Source organism: Chrysochloris asiatica, unplaced genomic scaffold (assembly GCF_000296735.1).
Source record: "Chrysochloris asiatica unplaced genomic scaffold, ChrAsi1.0 scaffold00096, whole genome shotgun sequence".
Taxonomy (NCBI): Eukaryota; Metazoa; Chordata; class Mammalia; order Afrosoricida; family Chrysochloridae; genus Chrysochloris; species Chrysochloris asiatica.
In genome coordinates this window covers 3839042-3857208 of record NW_006408614.1, presented here as the reverse complement: position 1 = coordinate 3857208, position 18167 = coordinate 3839042, and the positions used below count along the sequence as shown (strand labels likewise).

The window sequence follows — 18167 nt, the reverse complement described above, 5'->3', positions numbered from 1 at the left end:
ATTTCTTGGCAGAGATGAGTGAGTGCCTCTTGTGCCGCCTCACTTTCTTGAGAGATTTCAATTTTTATTCCATCAATTCCTGGTGCCTTGTTCTTTGCCAATACCTTCAGAGTACCTTGGACTTCTTCCTTCAATATCGTTGGCTCTTGATCACATGCTACCTCTTGAAATGGTTGAACATCCACGATTTCTTTTTGGTACAATGACTCTATGTTTTCCTTCCATCTTCTTTTGATGCTTCTGCATCGTTCAATATTTTGCCCAGAGAATCCTTCAGTATTGCAAGTGGAGGCTTGAATTTTGTCTTCAGTTCCTTCAGCTTGAGAAACGCTGAGCATGTTCCTTCCTTTTGGTTTTCTGACTCCAGATCTTGACAAATTTCATTAAAATATTTGAGTCACAGATAGCCACTGCCAAATATTGATGTTAACCCACAGCATGTGATTTAATTGAGCCTAATTATCACACAGAATGCATGCATAGATTTCTATTAGATTCTCCCCTTTCTAAGTCTGTCATTACATTGTAGATGAATCACTTTAAACTGAAGATCTGACGGAAACTCCTTAATTACGCTCACAAGGCCAATCACTATGTTGCTCCTTGGATATCGGGAGCCCTAATGAGTCTGCCTTCCTCTTGTCACCTTTTAAGTGTTCTCATTCTCCTGTGGTGTTTTTCTGTGTGTTAGGGATACTGTGAAGTTCTTAGCTTGGCAATTTCCACATCTACTGTCTTCAGCATAGTTACAGTGAGGCTTTCTGCTCACGCAGATTTCCAGTCTTGGAAAGCTTACACAGGGTTGCTATGAGTCAAAACCGACTTGACGGCACACAACAACATAGCGCCACTAAGGAGCCCTGGTGGCTCAGTGAGCTAAGCACTGGATATCTAGACACAAGAGAAAGAGGAGACTTGCTGCTCCCATAAAGATTTACAGCCGCAGAAATCTATACAGGGTCACTCTGAATCGGTGGCACACGACAGCAGCAAAGTGTCACAAAGGAGCCCTGGTGTTGCAGTGGGGTAAGCACTGAGATGCTAACCACAAGGCTGCCGGTGCAAATGCACTGGATGCTCTGCAGGACAAAGAGGAAACTGCCTGCTCCTATAAAGATTTGCAGTCTCAGAAACCCTACGGCGCAGTTGTACTCTGTCCTATGGGAAGACTACGAGTCAGACTCGATTAGACAAACATGGGTGTAGTGTCACTGCAAAATAAACTTTTTTCATCTAGTTTGATGACACAGTAATTCATACTTCATTGTGCTTTACAAGTGCAACATTCTACATCTCCATCTCTTGTTGTGATGGATGATGTAGCAGTAATACAATGCAATGTCACAACCTGGTGACACGGTTAGCTGAGATCTGCAGGCTACCAGACAGCAGAGTCCACTGTGGCCTCCTCCTAGCAACTCCATCCACTCACCTGCATGAAAGCAGCAGCCATAGACAAGACATACAAGGGAGCGTGGCTGTGAACTTATATAACTTTCTGCACAGCCAGCAAAACCTAAGTTCATGTTGGTCTCGCAGGTCATAAAATCGTTTGCTTTTTCTAATCACTTAAAAATGTAAAAGCCATTCTTGCACTGAGGGCCACATGAAGTCAGGAAGTAAGTTGAATTTGGCCCTAGGGTCAAAGTTTGCCAATCCCTGCTCTGGACCTGGAATCCCATTCTGAAATGCCAAAATGGGCCAGTGAGAAAAGACAGACAGAAAGAGGGTAGACAGAAGAACGCACCTTCCATCTGCAGAGCATCACCTCTACGCGCCATGACTGACTAAAGTCATTTAGGAACGTGGCCTAGTGCTGCCTGGTATTTGACTTTGACCAAAAAAGCCAGACATTTGGGGCTCTTGTTGCTTTTTGCCTTTCTTTCTCTCTCTCTGTTTTTTCCCGATATAAACTACAAAGGCAAGATGTTCAACTACAGCACAAGTCAAATGAAAAGGGTCCATGAGCCAACTAACCTGCTGCCTACATGAGGTTATCTCAAAATGCTCACTGAAAGACCTCATTCACTGGGAGGACTGAGCTGGGGTAGCATCATTTACAGATTCCTCCTGACAAGATGCAGGAGACACTCTCAGAAGGAACTTGTTAGACCAGGTGACAACACGGCATGCCCTGGTTAAGCATGCTGACGGAGCCTCCAAAAGTTACCACACTGTGTTCTTGCTCTCTTACCTCTTCTCCTAACATATGCAATTCGTGAAGCTAAATAATTCCACCCCTGAATACACCACTTGTTGTTTGCTGTCGATCCAGTTCTGACTCATAGCAACCCTGTATAGGGTTTCCGAGGAGGAGCTGGTGGGTTTGAACCACTAACCTTGCAGCAGACAGTCTGGCAATACAATGCTCATCTTACAGTGCCAAACCACTACGTCACTAGTGCATACATCACCAGTAGGTATTATTAAAAAATAGAGGTGAATCATGCACAGTACAAAGACAGGCTTGTAAAAGAAATTACTGTTTTTATGATAACCAAATTGAATGCTTTGAAATTAAAAATTTATTATTAAAATTTTACTTTCATCATATAAATGGACATGATAAGAATAAAAAAAGAAAATGTAGCGTCAGAAACTGTCAGACTCGGGATCATCTGCATTCATCATGTGTCTCCCACAGCTGTCAAGTTGGTTCCAGCTGGTGGATTCGAACCACCCAATTTTCAGTAACAGTCCAGGGTTCTTCATAATGTTTCACTAGCATCTAAGTTCTCACTGTACATACCAAAAGATGGCACATTGTGAATACGGTTTAGGCCAGAAAGGGAATGCAAACTCCAGTCAGCAGACCCCCATGCAAAGAAAAAGCCCTGACCCTTCACCCAAAGACAGGCAAATGGATATATATTTACGTGTTTATAAAGTTATTAAAAGTGTATATATATATTCACTTGGCAGAAGTCCTTGTTTCCACTAACTTTTCTGAGTAACTGACCAACTACAGTCCTGAATGCATCGCAAGAGGGATCTGGAACAAGAGGCTCAGGTGACAGGCATTTATTTGGACCCGTGGGGAAGTCGGCAGGCAATGACCTTTGCTGATTTCTGCAGTGCCTTGTCTATGAAAGCTCTCGGGTCTTGGGAAGTGAGGGCATTCTCTTCCTTGGTTTCTGATGCTCCAGCATCCTCTCTTCCTAAATTCAAGAGAGAAGACAGAGAGAGAGAAGAAGAGTCCATTAGAGGCATTTCCATTGGACACACAGAGCTGGAAGGGTTCTTACAGAGAAGGAAAGCCGGGCCCACGGGAGCAGGGTGAAGTGGGTAAGGCCAATCATGTCACACTCGAAATGACTACAAACAACGAGCACTGGCAGCGGCAGGTGCCATGTTCTCTGTGCCACAGTTTTCCATAGGCTGGTAAACAGAACGCAAGTGGAGAGCATTTGAGGGGGCTTCATAAAGTCAGGGAAAAAATGGAATGGAAAGATAATGGAACTCTTCCAACAACTTTTTGAAGCCCCGTCATACAGTTATGCTGAATTAAACTAAAGTGCACACCCAAAATAAAACAAACAAACCAAAGGAAACTCGCCGTTATTCAGCATGGCCCTAGCCCACAATGAAGACTAGAGATAGGTTAATTTATTATGCACATCTGCTGAAATAAAACAAAATCAAATGCTAACTTTTAAAGTACTTTGGGGCCAGCCATTACAAACAAAATGGTGGAAAAGAGATTATATTTATTAAGTAAAAAAATTTTTTTTAAAGCCCAACCCTGATTTTCCTGGCTTTTCTCAGCAGCATTATATAAAGAGTAAAGTACTTAACGTCTTTTAATGTTTAATTTCCTTTTTAAAAAAATTTATAAAATGCGCATTCACCCCAAGAAACTGAAACCCCATCTTTTCAGTAAAGAGGCAATTCAGCTCCTTATAAGAGGCATACAAACCCTCAGGCACACAAATGGTAAACAACACACTTCGTCTGGTATCTTCTTTTGTTACATTAGATTTCCCTCCCCAGTCCCCCCAAAGTTCTTAGTCAACTGCATTGGCGTTTTGAGAGATTCTAAGGGTCACAACCAATTCATGTGGGACCCACTCCAGATAGCTAAGGAAGACTTATACTTATCATGGTTGAGACATGATCAAAGGCCAAAATAAATAAATAAATCCTTTCAGGACTGGCTGCCTCTTAGCAAAGGCTCAGCTTCAAGCCAATTTTACCATTCTGGGCGTACTCTGGAAACACTGACATGCTTTCACCTACTGGGGATTAAGAACGGTCAACTGTTTGCTTTTCCATCGATGCTAAAACCATACCTAGCAAAGCGTCGACCGACCGAAAAGCACAGGTCTCATTGTTTTCCAGAAAAAGAAATAAAAACAAAATCTTTCCCACTGCCAATCAACCTGTTTCTGATGAAACAGTTAAATCTCTTTACTGTAGATATGAATCTGGATTCCAAAAGCATTAGATGCCTCCAGAACATCTTTCATAATCTTGGGGAGAGAAAAAAATCTCAAATACTTTGTTGATCTGCCTGATAACAAAAGTGCCAAGGTGTTCTCCAGAACAAGAGAATTAAAGGATGATGCTCACTGCCATTGCCTTGGTTCAGACTGACGGCAGCCCTATAGGTTTCTGAGACTGTCAATCTTTAGGGAAGCACACTACATCTTTCTCCCATGGAGCAGCTGATGGGTCTGTACCACCGACCCTGTGGTTAGTAGCCCAACACTTAACCCACTGCACCATCAGGGCACCTTAAAGAAAAACAAGGAGGCTGGAATTGTCATGCACATGCCCCCCATCCCCTGCCCCCCCCTCCCCCCATCTAAACACCCTATGTCAGTGCCGTCTGCCTCAAGACAGGGTAGCGACAGAGATCATTTGTCCATAGCAGGCCCAACCCTGGGGCAACCAAGGAAGACTCCACCTTCGATGACTATTGTTTCACACTGCATTCTAATAACAAGCCAGTCTTCTGTTCCAAACATTATGCCAGGTTACAGCCAAAAAAAAGAGGGCAAGCCACAGAAGTGAGCCCAATCATCTCTGAACTCACACCTGAACATGACCTTCTCATCCTCAGAGCTCATAAGGAAATCCTGGCAGAAACGAGGCTTTGTTCAGACAAAGAGCTAGCTAGTGAATTACACTGAGGCTTACAGCCTTGCAAGTGAGCAACACAGGCACATTCAGTGAATGGGAAGAAGCAGGACGCCAGGTAGAAAGGTGAATCACCTTAAATGGGTTTCCAAAAACTACGTCTTACCATCCTGAATAATAAAGTTGTTAATTTAATAAGGGAATCTACCACATTATTTAATCCAAGATTGTTTAATCACAAGATCATTTGCTCATTCCACAAGTATTTACTGAACAGTAGGCATTGAGGATTTATTGTTGTGTGCCGTAGAGTCAGCTCCAATTCAGTGAACCTGTATAGGGTTTCCGAGGCTGTAAATCTGTACGGGAGCAGAAGGTCTCATTTTTCTACCTTAGAGCAGCTAGTGGACTCAAACAGCTGACCTTACTACGGTTAGCAGACCAATGCATAACCTTCTAAACCACCAGGGATCCTACTGAGGAAGTGTTGTAGTTGCTAAGTGCCACCGAGTCAGTTCTAACTCATAGCAACCCTGTATACAGTTACCAAGGAGCAGCTGGTGGATTTGAACCATCAACCCTGTGGTTCACATGTACAGGTGGCTATTGAAAATACCATGGCTGGGGTTAGGTACACCTTAGTCCTCAAACTGATATCTTTGCTCTTCAACACTTTAAAGAGGTCTTGTGCAGCAGTTCTGCCTACTGCAATCCCTCGATTCATTTCTTGCCTACTGCTTCCAGAGTGTTGATGGTGGATCCAAGCAAAATGAAGTCTGTGACAACTTCAATCTTTTTTACATTTATAATGTTATTTATTGGTCTAGTGTCAAGGATTTTTATTTTCTTTACATTGAGGTGCAGCCCATGCTGAACACTGTGGTCTTTGATCTTCACCAGTAAGTATTTTAAGTCTTCTTCACTTTCAGCAAGCAAGGTTGTATCATCTGCATATCTCAGGTTGTTAATGAGTCTTCCTTCAATCCTGATGCTACTATACTCTTCATATAAACCAGCTTCTCATATTTGCTCAGCACACAAACTGAATAAGTATGTTGAAAGAATAAACCCAGAGCTTGTCAGGATCCACACAATTGAAAGCCTTTCCATAGTCAATCAAGCATAGGTAAACATAGTTCTGGTATTCTCTGTTTTTAGTCAAGATTTATCTGATATCAGCAAGGCTATCCTTGTCTAAATTTACTCGTCTAAATCCAGCTCGAACCTCTGACAGTTCCCTGTCAATGCACTGTTGCTGCCATTTATGAATTATCTTTTGCAAAATTTTACTTGAATATGATATTAATGATATTGTTTGATGATTTCTGCATTCCGTTGGGTTACCTCTTTTTGGAATGGGCACAAATACGGACCTCTTCCAATCAGATGGCCAGTCTGCTATCTTCCAAATTACTTGGCATAGATGAATGAGTGCCTCTAGTGTCGCCTCAGTTTGTTGAACGAGTTGAATTTGTAATCCATCAATTCCCCAAACTTTGTTCTTTGCCAATACCTTCAGTGCACCTTGGACCTCTGCCTTCAGGATCATTGGCTCATGAGCATATGCTTTCTCTTGAAATGGTTGAACATGGACTACTTCTTTTTGGTACAGTGACTCTGTGTGTTCTTTAATCTTCTTTTGAAGCTTTCTGCATCATTTAAGATTTTACTGATATTGTTGTTAAGTGCCATCAAGTCGGTTCCGACCCATAGTGACCCTGCACAGGGGTTCTGAGACTGTAAATCTTTACGGGAGCAGAAAGCCTCATCTTTCTCCCACAGAGCGGCTGGTAGTTTCGAACTGCTGACCTTAAGGTTCACAGCCTGATTCGTAACCACTACGCTACCAGAGACTGATAGAATCCTTCAATATTGCAACTCAAGGCTTGAATTTTTCTTCAGTTCCTTCATCTTGAGAAATGCGTGTTCCTCCTTTTTGGTTTTCTAACTCCAAGTCTTTACACATTTAATTATAATATTTGACTTTGTCTTCTTGAGTTGACCTTCAAATTTTTCTGTTCAGCTCTTTCACCTCATTTCTTAATATTTGCTTTAGCACCTCTATTGGCAAGCAAGTTTCAGAGGGTCTTCTGACATCCACTTTGGTCTTTTCCTTCTTTCTTATCTTCTTAATGATGGTTTGCTTTCTTCCTGTATGATGTTCTTGATGTTGTCCTAGAACTCTTCTGGTCTTTGGTCTTTAGTGTCTAATGCATCAATTATGTTCATGAGATGATGTCTAATTTCAGGTGGGATATATTCAAGTCATATTTTGGCTTTTGTGGATTTGTTTTAATTTTCTTCAGCTTCAGCATGAACTTGCATCTGAGCAATTAATGGTTTGTGCCAAAGCCTGCCCCTGGCCTTGTTCTGGCTGATAATATAGAGCTTCGCCACCATTTCTTCCACAGGTGCAGTCAATTTGATTCTGTTGAGGTCCATATGTATAATCATCTTGTATGCTGTTTAAAAAGGTGTTTGCAATGAACAAGTTATTGGTCTTTCAAAATTCTACCACGTGGTCTCCAGCATCATTTCTATCACCAAGGCCATCTTTTCCAACTACTGACCCTTCCTATTTGTTTCTAACTTTTGCATTCCAATCGCCAGTAATTAGCAATACATCTTAAATGCATGTTTGGTCAATTTCAGACTGAAGAAGTTGGTAGAATTCTTCAATTTCATCATCATGGGACTCAGTGGCTGGTGTGCAAATTTGAATAACAGTAGTATTATGTGGTCTTCCTTTTATACGTATGGATATTATCCTATCACAGACAGTGCAAGATATATCTTGATATGTTCTTTTTGATGATGAATGTGACACCATTCCTCTTCAATGTGTCATTCCCAGGATAGTAAACCACGTGACTATCAGATTCAAAATGGCCCATACAAACCATTTCAGTTCACTAATGCCTAGGATAGTCAATCTTTATGAATTCTTCTTCATTTTGATAACTTCCAAGTTTTCTAGATTCATACTTCATACATTCCATGTTCTTATTATTAATAGATGTTTGCTGTTGCTTCACCTCATTTTGAGTTGTGCCTCATCAGCAAATGAAGGTCCCGAAAGCTTTATGCCAGTCACAGCATAACAGTCAACTTTACTTTGAGGAGGCAGCTCTTTCCCTGGTGTATTTTCAGTGCCTACCAACCTGAGGAACTCTATCTGACAGTAGTCTGGTGCTATTCATAAGGTTTCAATATTCAATATCCTGATGCTGATAGTATTCCCTGCTACTCATAAGGTTTTCAGTGGTTAAACAGTAGTACTCTGCCCCTCGTTCTTCCTAGTCTATCTTAGACTATCTTCAGCTGAAACCTTTTCACCATGGGTGGTCCTTCTGGCACTCAAAATACTGGTAGCATAGCTTCCTGCATCACAGCAACACACAAGCCACCACAGTATGACAATTACTGACAGATGGGTGGTGGAATGTGGATGCAGTATGGAATAAATTATTGATTAATCTACAGCTTGGCTTCAACAGTGAGTTCAAGCACAGCAAAGGGTTGTGAGGAGAGTGGAGGACCAGACAGTGTTTCATTCTGTTAAACAAAGGGTTGCTGAGTCAGAACCAACTCGATGGTACCTCACAACTACAGCATGAAATAATAAATGGTGATGAATGCCAAGGAGGAAACAAAGAGCCACACAGAGGCAGGGGAGAGAACACACGTGACTTGGATGAGGGCTCAGGGACTTGGAGAAAGGCCTCTGAGCAAGCAGCATTTAGGACTATGGTGTGTGTAGGAGTGACAAAGGGGACAAAAGATCTCAGGTGGGGAACAGCATGTAGAAAGGGTAGAGTTGGGATGTTCTTAGCCAAATTAAGGAACAGAAAGAAGATGAAGAGGCCGGAATGTAGTGAGCAAGAATGAACGGGTCTGGCAGGATACCTGAGTCTAGTCAAGTAGTGCCAAGTGGGCCATGCTAACAACGCTGAGCGCAAACCTAAATACAACAGGAGATGGCTGAAGATTCTGTTCAAGGTAGTGACACTATGCAGGGCACAATGTCAGCAGGCTGAAAGAAGCCATAGGGTGAGCACTTAGGAGCTCCTGGGGAATCCCAGGGGAGACCGAGAGCTCCATGACGCAGACTCTGGGGACGGCATTCCCACGAGTGATTAAAAACATGCTCTGCAGCTGAACTTACAGACTTGATGGAGTGAAGGGTTCCTAGATATGAGAAGTACAGGATTGTTTCCAGATTTCTGACACGACCCACCAAGTTGATGGAGGCATCATGTACTGGCACTAGTAAGACGAGAGGAGGAGTGAAATCAAGAGTTCTAGTTCAGACACAGTTATATCTGAGAGGCCATCTAGGACACCCTCAGGTGACAATGTTGAGTAAGCAGCTCAACATGAAGGTCTGGAACCCCAAAGAGATCTGGCTGTGGCTTTAAATGCAACAACTACTCTGAGCACGTTCACGTTTATACTGCAGCTCAAGGACTGAACTCCACAGCTGTCTAGCTCCTGCTGCTCTTCTGCTGCCCCATACAGCCGTGGGCAAAGTCAGGAATACGGTGCTGTCACTGTTGGAGAAAAGGTGACTGTGAAAATGTCAGAAAGAAAATGTGACTAAGGACGGCACCCGGGGCTGAAAGGCTATGTAGCAGTCTGGAAGAGAGACAGGGAATTTGAAGGACCTTCCAGGCCACCACATGTGCAAATGTCCGGCGATGTGAGAGGGCCTGACACAGTGAAGGACTAGTAAGAGACCACCGTAACTTGAGGCCACACAGCTTGAAGACACATGTGCTGGTCAGGAAGGGCCTGATACAGAGGGAAAGGATAATGCTGGTGGCGATGAGGGCTGGGTCTGCGGCAAAGACTCCAGTTACCACCCAACTGTATTTTCTCCCTCTTCCTCAGTAACCTGCAATGAATTGCTATCAAATGAATTCTGATTTCCTGGCTACCCCATGTGACAGAGCAGAAGAGCCCCACAGGGTTTCCCTGGCTGTCTTCTTTATGGAAGCGGATCACCAGTTCTTGTCTTCCACAACACCGCTGTGTGGGTTCAAACAGCAACTCTGAAGTTGAGGGAAGCTATGTGGATCACGTAGAGACTTTACAAGTGCCTAATAAGAACCCACATTTTTTAGCAGGGCAGACTAGTTAAAAGGTTACCTCAGCCTTTTTACAAGTAGGTGTGGCTCATGTGTCTAAGATTTAGCCAATAAGAAGCAGATGATGAGTTGTGAGTGACTTCCAGGAAATGTCCTTCAAGGCAGGAGATGCAACCTGCCTGCCTTCCTCCTTCCTGTTGGCTTGAAGGTGGATGTGATGGCTGGACCTCAGCATTTATCCTGGGTCATGAGGCCACATGCCAAGGGTGCACTCTACTGTGCAGACCAGCAGGACAGAATGAACCGACAGACTGCAGAGCTGTCCTATAAGCCCTGCCTGCCTACCTTTTTTAGGTGAGATAGAAAGAAACCTTTCTTTTGCTTAAGTCATAGATATTTTAGGACTTATTACTATTCTCAGCAGAATATACTTTCTCACATACAGATACAGCTTGGACACTATCGTGTAAGGTATTTTACAGGCCAGGAAAATTTTTCTCTATAAAGTTATATGAGAGGGTTTCAAAAGTTCATGGAAACATGGAATTAAAAGATAAAGGAAATAGGTATATAGGGGAGACTGCAACACTAGGGAAGTATGCACCCACAGAAGAGTCAAGTGTTGGCGATCAAAAGGGCATCATTTCCCTAAGGACAAAATTCAGAAGGCTGGGGAGAGGAGGAGGAATGGAAACAGGAATTACAGGGAGAAAATGGGAACGGAAATCATCAGATGAAATGAAAAGTATAATTTGTTGATTGTAAAACAGATGATTGGCTTTGTAAACCACTTAATTTACAACAAGTTTGTTTTTGTTTTTTTTTTTTAAAGATACTGGAAGTCCTCCGTGTATATCACACAGACATTGGCGGCACACTGGCGTGGAGACACATAGCAACAGAGATCTCAGGAAGGTGGGGTCATGGTTTAGGTGTGACCTAATAAGAACGTGAATCCAGACAGTGGCAGGGAGAGTGAACAGAGACAAGATGTGAGGGAAATTTCAGAGATCTGTTCAGTGTGTCTTTATCACTGTGAACAACTTTACATGAGAAAAATGAACTTAAATGAAAAATGTTTTTGAATGAACATCAGGAAGAACGCTTTGACCAGGCAAAAACAAAAATCCCTCTGTGACAAACGACTACAGTAGGTGCTAGGTGTCTGCAGCAGGAGAGCAAGATGCCTGCAGTCTCACCATACTGATGGCAGAGTCGGTCCCTCCTAGTTCAAATAATTCTAGAAGCCAATCATTGAGATGACACAAGCGTGGATTTTGTTCAATGCAAAACACATGATCGGCTCTGTAAACCTTCATTCAGTTTATAACAAAAAGTAAAAGAAATAAAAAAGTTAGGAACCAAAATCTTCATCTTAAAGCAAAAGTTTTATAAAAACGAGATATACTTCTAACATAGACAAGGAGCCCTGGTGGTGCTGTAGGATAAGCTAACCTCAGACTGCTAACCTCAATGTCAACAGTTCAAACCCAGCAGCCGCTCATTGGAAGAAAGACAAGGCTGTCTGTTCCTGTAAAGATTTCATCTCGGAACCCTATGTATAGGGTGACCAGGAGTTGGAACTGACTCAATGGCAGTAGTTTGTGTTTTTCACTTTTACGAATAGTCCCTGGAAAAAGACCTCATGCTTGATAAAGCAATGAATCAGCAAAACAGAGGGAGACCCTCAACGAGGTGGACGGACATGATGGCTGCAACAATGGACTCAAGAAGAACAACTGTGAGGATGGCGTAGGACTGGACACGGTCTTGTTCTGTTGGACAGACGGTCACTATGACAAACGTGACAGCATGTAACAGCAACAGCTGAACTAGACAACTGGGCCTTATATTCCCAGAGAAATATTCCAGAAAGAACAGTCCAGTGGAATCCTCATCTCTTTCTATAGATGATTAGAAACTTCCGTTCCACATTTAAAAAGTTAAATGCCATAGTCTGATGAAGCTGGCATTGCCACTTACATCCAACAAGTAAAACACAGTACCTTATTTCCCTAAGAAAAAAATTCTTCTGATTTTGTCATCGAACATAAACATAACACAGTGTCTGCCAGCACTGATGACACATAACACTCTATAGGCACCACTAGTATTTCAGAGGCGAAGAGACTGGAGGGGAAGTGAGGAAGAAGCAGCAAGGACCTGCAGGCAAAAGCATTTCAATCTGTTAAACAAAGAGAATCATGAGCTCTGACAGACCCAAGCCTCTTCTATCTGTCAATCAGGGGTGGGAACGTCCGGTCGGTAGGCCATATCAGACCCGTGGAATCATTTAGCCTGGACCTGCCCAGGCAACTACAGTTCCAGACATCACAATAGGGGTGAGTTAATTAGATGTTTGGTCAAATATAGCAGAGTAATTTTTATATTGATAATTTTGTATGAGCTGCGAATGGTGTTATATATTTTGGCAGAAAAAAGCTTCCCCACCCCTGCTCTAAATGAAAGGCCAGAGAAATTTCCAGTTTCCATCAAGAATTCAACAAAAACTGTAATAAGCATTTGTAAATGAAAATGTGCCTCTCAGTTCTCTCAAAAGGAACCAACCAGAAAAGCTTCTTTTATGGGCTCAGTCCTCATAAAAGACCCTTGCTTGCTGGGAGCAAAAAGGACTTGAAATACTGATGAAGATAAAAGACCACAGAATGGCTGACACCTCAGTGTAAAGAAAACGAAAATCCTTACAACTGGGCTAATCAATAACATCACGAGAAATGGAGAAAAGACTGAAGTTGTCAAAGCCTTCATTTTGACTTGGATCCACCATCAACGCTCATGGAAGCAGCAATCAGGGGATACAAGCACATATTGCATCAGGCAAATCTGCTGTAAAAGGCCTCTTGAAAGTAGTATCTAAAGACATAAGTTTGAGAACTAAGGTGTACCTGACCCAAGCCATGGTACTTTGAATTGCCTCATACGCATGTGAAAGTTGTTGTTATATGCTGTGGAGTCGGTTCCGACTCATAACGACCCTGTACAGGGTTTCCGCTGTAAATCTTTACGGGAGCAGAACGCCTCATCTTTCTCCCGCAGAACAGCTGGTAGTTCCGAACTGCTGACCTTGCAGTTTGCAGCCCGATCCGTAATCACTACGCTACCAGAGCTTCTTATGTGAAAGTTAGACAATGAATAAAGAAGACTGGGAAAGAATCGATGCATTTGAGTGATGGTGTGGGAGAAGATAATTCAAAGTACCACGCACTGCCAGAAGAACAAACAAATCTGTACTGGAAGAAGTGCAGCCAGAGTGCTCCTTAGAAGCAGGATCATCTCTCGTACTTTAGATATACTGTCAGCAGGAACCAGTCCCTGGAGAAGACATCATGCTTGGTAAAGTTGAGGGTCAGTGACAAAAACGGATGGACTGTCACAGTGGTAGCAATGATGAGCTCAAACCAAACAATCACGAGGCTGGTGCAGGACCAGGCAAAGTTTTGTTCTATTGTATAAAGGCAGGGTGGTTATGAGATGGACCCTAACAACAGCCCCCAATGGCAGGAAGAAATGATAACCGAAGTCCTCACAGGCGTTGGTAACACACATTGTGAATAATGCTTTGCTCTGCTGCAAGACTGCCAGGCATGGTGACCACAGACAATCATGTAGGGTTGCCGGGGCTGAATCCTGTCAGGGTCAAGGCTCGGGTGGGGTAGTCTTGAGGGGCACCAACGAGAACCCATCTTCACAGAATTCCCAGCTCCAGTGTGTCTCCCGCTCGGAAAAAAAATCTATCCCTGCTGAATGGATCGTATGGTGTCAGAGAGCATTCAAAGCAAGTCCACGGACATTACCTCATGCGACCTGCTCCACAATCCCCAAGGTCATATTATGAGTAAGGTGTGTACTGTTCATCCAGTTTCACTGAGGTCATGAAGAGGAAGAGTCACTTAAATGGACTCTCACAGCCAGTCAGTGAGAAAGGGCAAGGAGCCTAGTATTGCCTGTGGTAGCAAGAACCGAAACATGGTAAGAGCCCGAAAGACCTGTATTAAGAAAATATTTAACCAAAAAAAACACAAAAAAAAAACCAAACAGAGGGAACAGAAGCAAATACTGCTGAATGATGATGCACAGAGGAGATTGTAATCACTGCAATGAAATGATGGTGTAAAACCGATGTTCTCCCAGGTAAAACTATCACTCAATTCACAATAAAAACTTCAAAAAAAAGAAAATAGATGTACTCACAGAACTCATATGCTAGGAATGAGACAAAGATGAAAACAAACATTTAAAGCCCATGATGCCAGTGATTGCTGGCAAGCAGCGTGCCCAAGGTCAAGGAGAAGGGAGTGGAATAGAGGTCGACAGAGGAACTAATCCCTGAGCTACAGTAGGGAAGGCTGAGTAGGAGCTGTCTGAGTGCATGGGGATAGGAAGCATTCCGGAAAGGGAGTAGAGCATGTATGAAGGCACACAGTCAAGACTAACCTGAAAGAGAGGAAGGTTCTATGTGTCTAAACAGATCATGTGACATGCTGACATAGATAGTTTATAGTTTAGAAATGAGAAGCCGCTGGCACTTTTAAATGTAGAATAACAATCGAATAATATTTGATGAGAAGTCAATAGTCAGTCTACTGCTTTTGAGGTACATGATCTTTTTTCTCTAGCTTTACATTTTGATTCTTTGCCTTTGGTTTCTGTAATTTTAACTTTATCTATCTAGGTTTGAATTGCTTTCTTTTTCTTTTTTTTCATTTTAATTTCTGCAATCATTGATCTTAAATCTATGCATTGGTATCTCCTTTGTTATGGAAAATTTCAGCCTTTACCTTTTCAAGTTTCACCTTTGCCCAATTTCTCTCTGATCTCTTTTTATAACTCTGATTAAACTTAGACATTCTTACCTTATTCTCTAGGTTCTCTTGGCCTCTCCTTTATATTTTGTCTTTGATTCCCAGTGCTATACTCTAGACAGTATTTCCTTACAGGTCTTTCAGTTTGCTAATTTTCTCTTCAACTTTATCCAATCTGCTGTTAAAGCCACCTACCAAGTTATTTTTCTTCAAACTATTTACTTCCATCTATACAAGTCCTTATCCACTGAGTTTTCAATTCCATCACTGTAATGTGAGTCTCTGGCAGTTTTATTTGGTTTCTTTTCCAATTTGCTATGTCACTTTTCCTATTCTTTGTCATAGTTTCCTACTCCTTGCAGATATCTCCAAACTTATCTTTTATTCCTTTAAACACAGCAAGAAACACAACAGCTTTTAGACTGTGGATAACTCTAAGGTCTGATGACATTTTGCAGGTCTGTTTCTGGTGTCTGATGGCTCTTACCCTTGGAGTCGTGTGTCCTTAAATGCCTGGTTATATTTAAGCACCGGTCACTGAATAATTTGAGGTCTAGGCTAAAGAAATCTTCCTTTTGAAAGAATTTCCACTTGATTTTGTCAGATGCCCAGAGGCACAACTACTCTTTAAACCAATTCAAGGCTGCAGATTCCTTGAACCTGAGTTGCAGTTTCATGTGAGAGCTGGTGTGGTTCACATTAACCCTCACCCTGAAGATGTAGCCCTTTGAGACCCCAATTTCTCATGAGGAATTTGGGCTTAATGTCTGTCCGCTATTCCTTCTGGTCAAATCTACAATGTCCTCGCAGCTCTTGATTCCAATTTTACACTGGTGGTACCTGTCAGCTTTTTGATGCTTTAAGGAAAACGTTTCTTGCGTTTTATCCAGACTTTCTTTTTTTTTTTAAAGTAGTTTCAGTGGGAGAGTTGATCTGAATAATCTAGACCATCATTACTATTAACAAGAAGTCTCTAAGATTGTACTTTAGATCTTTTTTCAGGTGGCAGTGTAGAGTGTAGATGGGAAAGGGGTGACAGAGAATGGAATAGGAAGGGAGGGAAGCAGTGACCATCACTGCAAGAAGACAGTAAGGAAGGGCTACAACGACGCCCAGCACTCAGTGCTTACACTAAAGTAATAGAACAAAGGAGGGCGAGAGAAGGCAGGAACTCTCACACTTAATCGTCTCCAATCCCATGAGGGAAGTATTACTATTCTGAGTTGTAGGGAAGAGCAATCAGCAGTTCAAGGAGGTAAAATAACTTATTTCAAAGTTCATCCAAGGAAGACAGCAGTAGAGAGGGGCATCTGAACCCAGCTCAACTCCAAGCCCAAGCTCCTTTCACCACAGCATGATGGGACCAGAAAGAACGATGGGTGCATGTGGGTGGATTTTAATAAAGGGAGGGAGTAGCCAAAAATTCTGCAATTTGGTTAAGAGACGGACATTGAAAGATTTTAAGCAGCCAAATGATCACCAGTTCTCTTTGTGTCATTTACTTGCATCTTCCCATAGGAATGATATTGTCATTGTTAGGCGTTATCAAGTCAATTTCAGCTCACAGTGATCTCATTTGATAAAGTAGAACTGTCCCATAGAGTCCCCTAGGGGGAAAGTCTTTATAGAAGCAAATTGCCAGGTCTTTTCCCACTAGAACCACGATGGGGTTTAAAACTGCCAACTGGTTAGCAGTTGAGCACTTAAGTAGTGTGTTACCAGGACTCCTGGAGGGATGTCAGCAGAGTTAACAGCATGACCTTAGACCTCCCAAGACCTAAATCCAAACTTAGGTCCTACAAGCCTGAGTTAGGTGGCCTGCAACAAGTTACTTCCTCCTTTTCTCTACATGTCTTCCTTTGCATATTAGGAATAGTTTACATGAGTTATGCTTACATGCAATGCTCTGGTGCAAACTATATAAAGCAAAATGCTAGACACTCTTCACATTCTGATGACTCTTAGTTCTTGCAATGAGTCATGAGTGAGTGCCCTTCCCCTGTCCATCACGCTGTGGACAATGACTGGGCAGGCTGGAGCAGAGGTGGATGGCAACATTACAGGGTGGGTGGCATTTCCTCACTGGGAAAACGAAACCCACCTTAAAGGATTAATGTGATGAGTAATCGAAGTTAACGTGCACAAATGTACTAGAATGGCTGGAACACAGTAGGTGCTCAGTAATTTTTATAGATTTAAATTGCACACATTTTTCTGTACACCAAGTGCATTCTGTGGAACAGAAGGAAGGACAAGTTGCTGCTGTTGCTGTCTGCTGCCATCCATACAGCCTTTCAACTCATGGCATCCCTATACACAATGGAACAAAACGCCACCCAGTCCCAGGTCATCCCATAACCAGGTTCAGATCAGCTCATTATAATGGCTGCTTTCTGAACTCTGATAGGCCTTTCCTTCTAGGCTGCCTTACTCTGGAAGCATCATTGAAACCTGTGTACCTTCACAGCCACACACAAGCCTCCAGTGACAGATGAGCAGTGGCCACGCAGGAGGCGCACTGGTCAGGAATGAAAGCTGGGTCTCCCCGATACAAGACGAGGCTTCTACCACTGAGTCGTCACTACCTCACGGAAGGACGAGAGATAGTGTGCCATAGCTAGGCAGGGGCTGGGTCCATACAGAGAGGAGTTTGGAATTATCCCAAAGGTAATGGAGAGCCATAGAAGAATGCAGGCAGGAAACTGACATGATCTATGCATTAAGGCACCTGCAATGGATGCTGTTTGAAAAGACGAATTAGAGGAAGGGCTGAAGGCAGAAGACCCTTAGTGAGTTACTTCAGTAATCTGACAAATGGCCAAGGAGCTAAGAATCCTGGACTGGGAGGCATTTAGAAGGCAAGTACACAAGATGACTTAGATGCTAGTGGGGACTTGGAGTTGGAGGAGATAATATAAGGGAGAGTAAGGAGCCCTTCAGATGATCTCTAAATTCAGGTGGGATAAATTCAAGGTCATACTTTGGCTCTCGAAGACTTGTTTTCATTGTCTTCAGCTTCAATTTGAATTTGCATATCAGTAATTGATGGTCTGTTCCACAGTCTGCCCCTGGCCTTGTCTTCACTGATGATATAGAGCTTTTCCATCTTCTCTTTCCACAGATGTAGTCAATTTGATTTCTTTGCGTTCCATCTGGCGAGGTCCATGTGTATAGTCGT

At 42.7% G+C, this 18167-nt stretch overlaps 1 protein-coding gene across 1 annotated transcript in view; it reads right to left on the bottom strand.

The window, feature by feature from the left end:
• Nucleotides 1–18167, bottom strand: part of DIS3L2 (DIS3 mitotic control homolog (S. cerevisiae)-like 2) — a 429536-nt gene that overhangs the window by 292315 nt on the left and 119054 nt on the right. The window contains exon 6 of the mRNA XM_006866746.1: nucleotides 3058–3158. Within this exon, the coding sequence (XP_006866808.1) occupies nucleotides 3058–3158 (101 nt within the window). The remainder of the gene's footprint in view (nucleotides 1–3057; nucleotides 3159–18167) is intronic.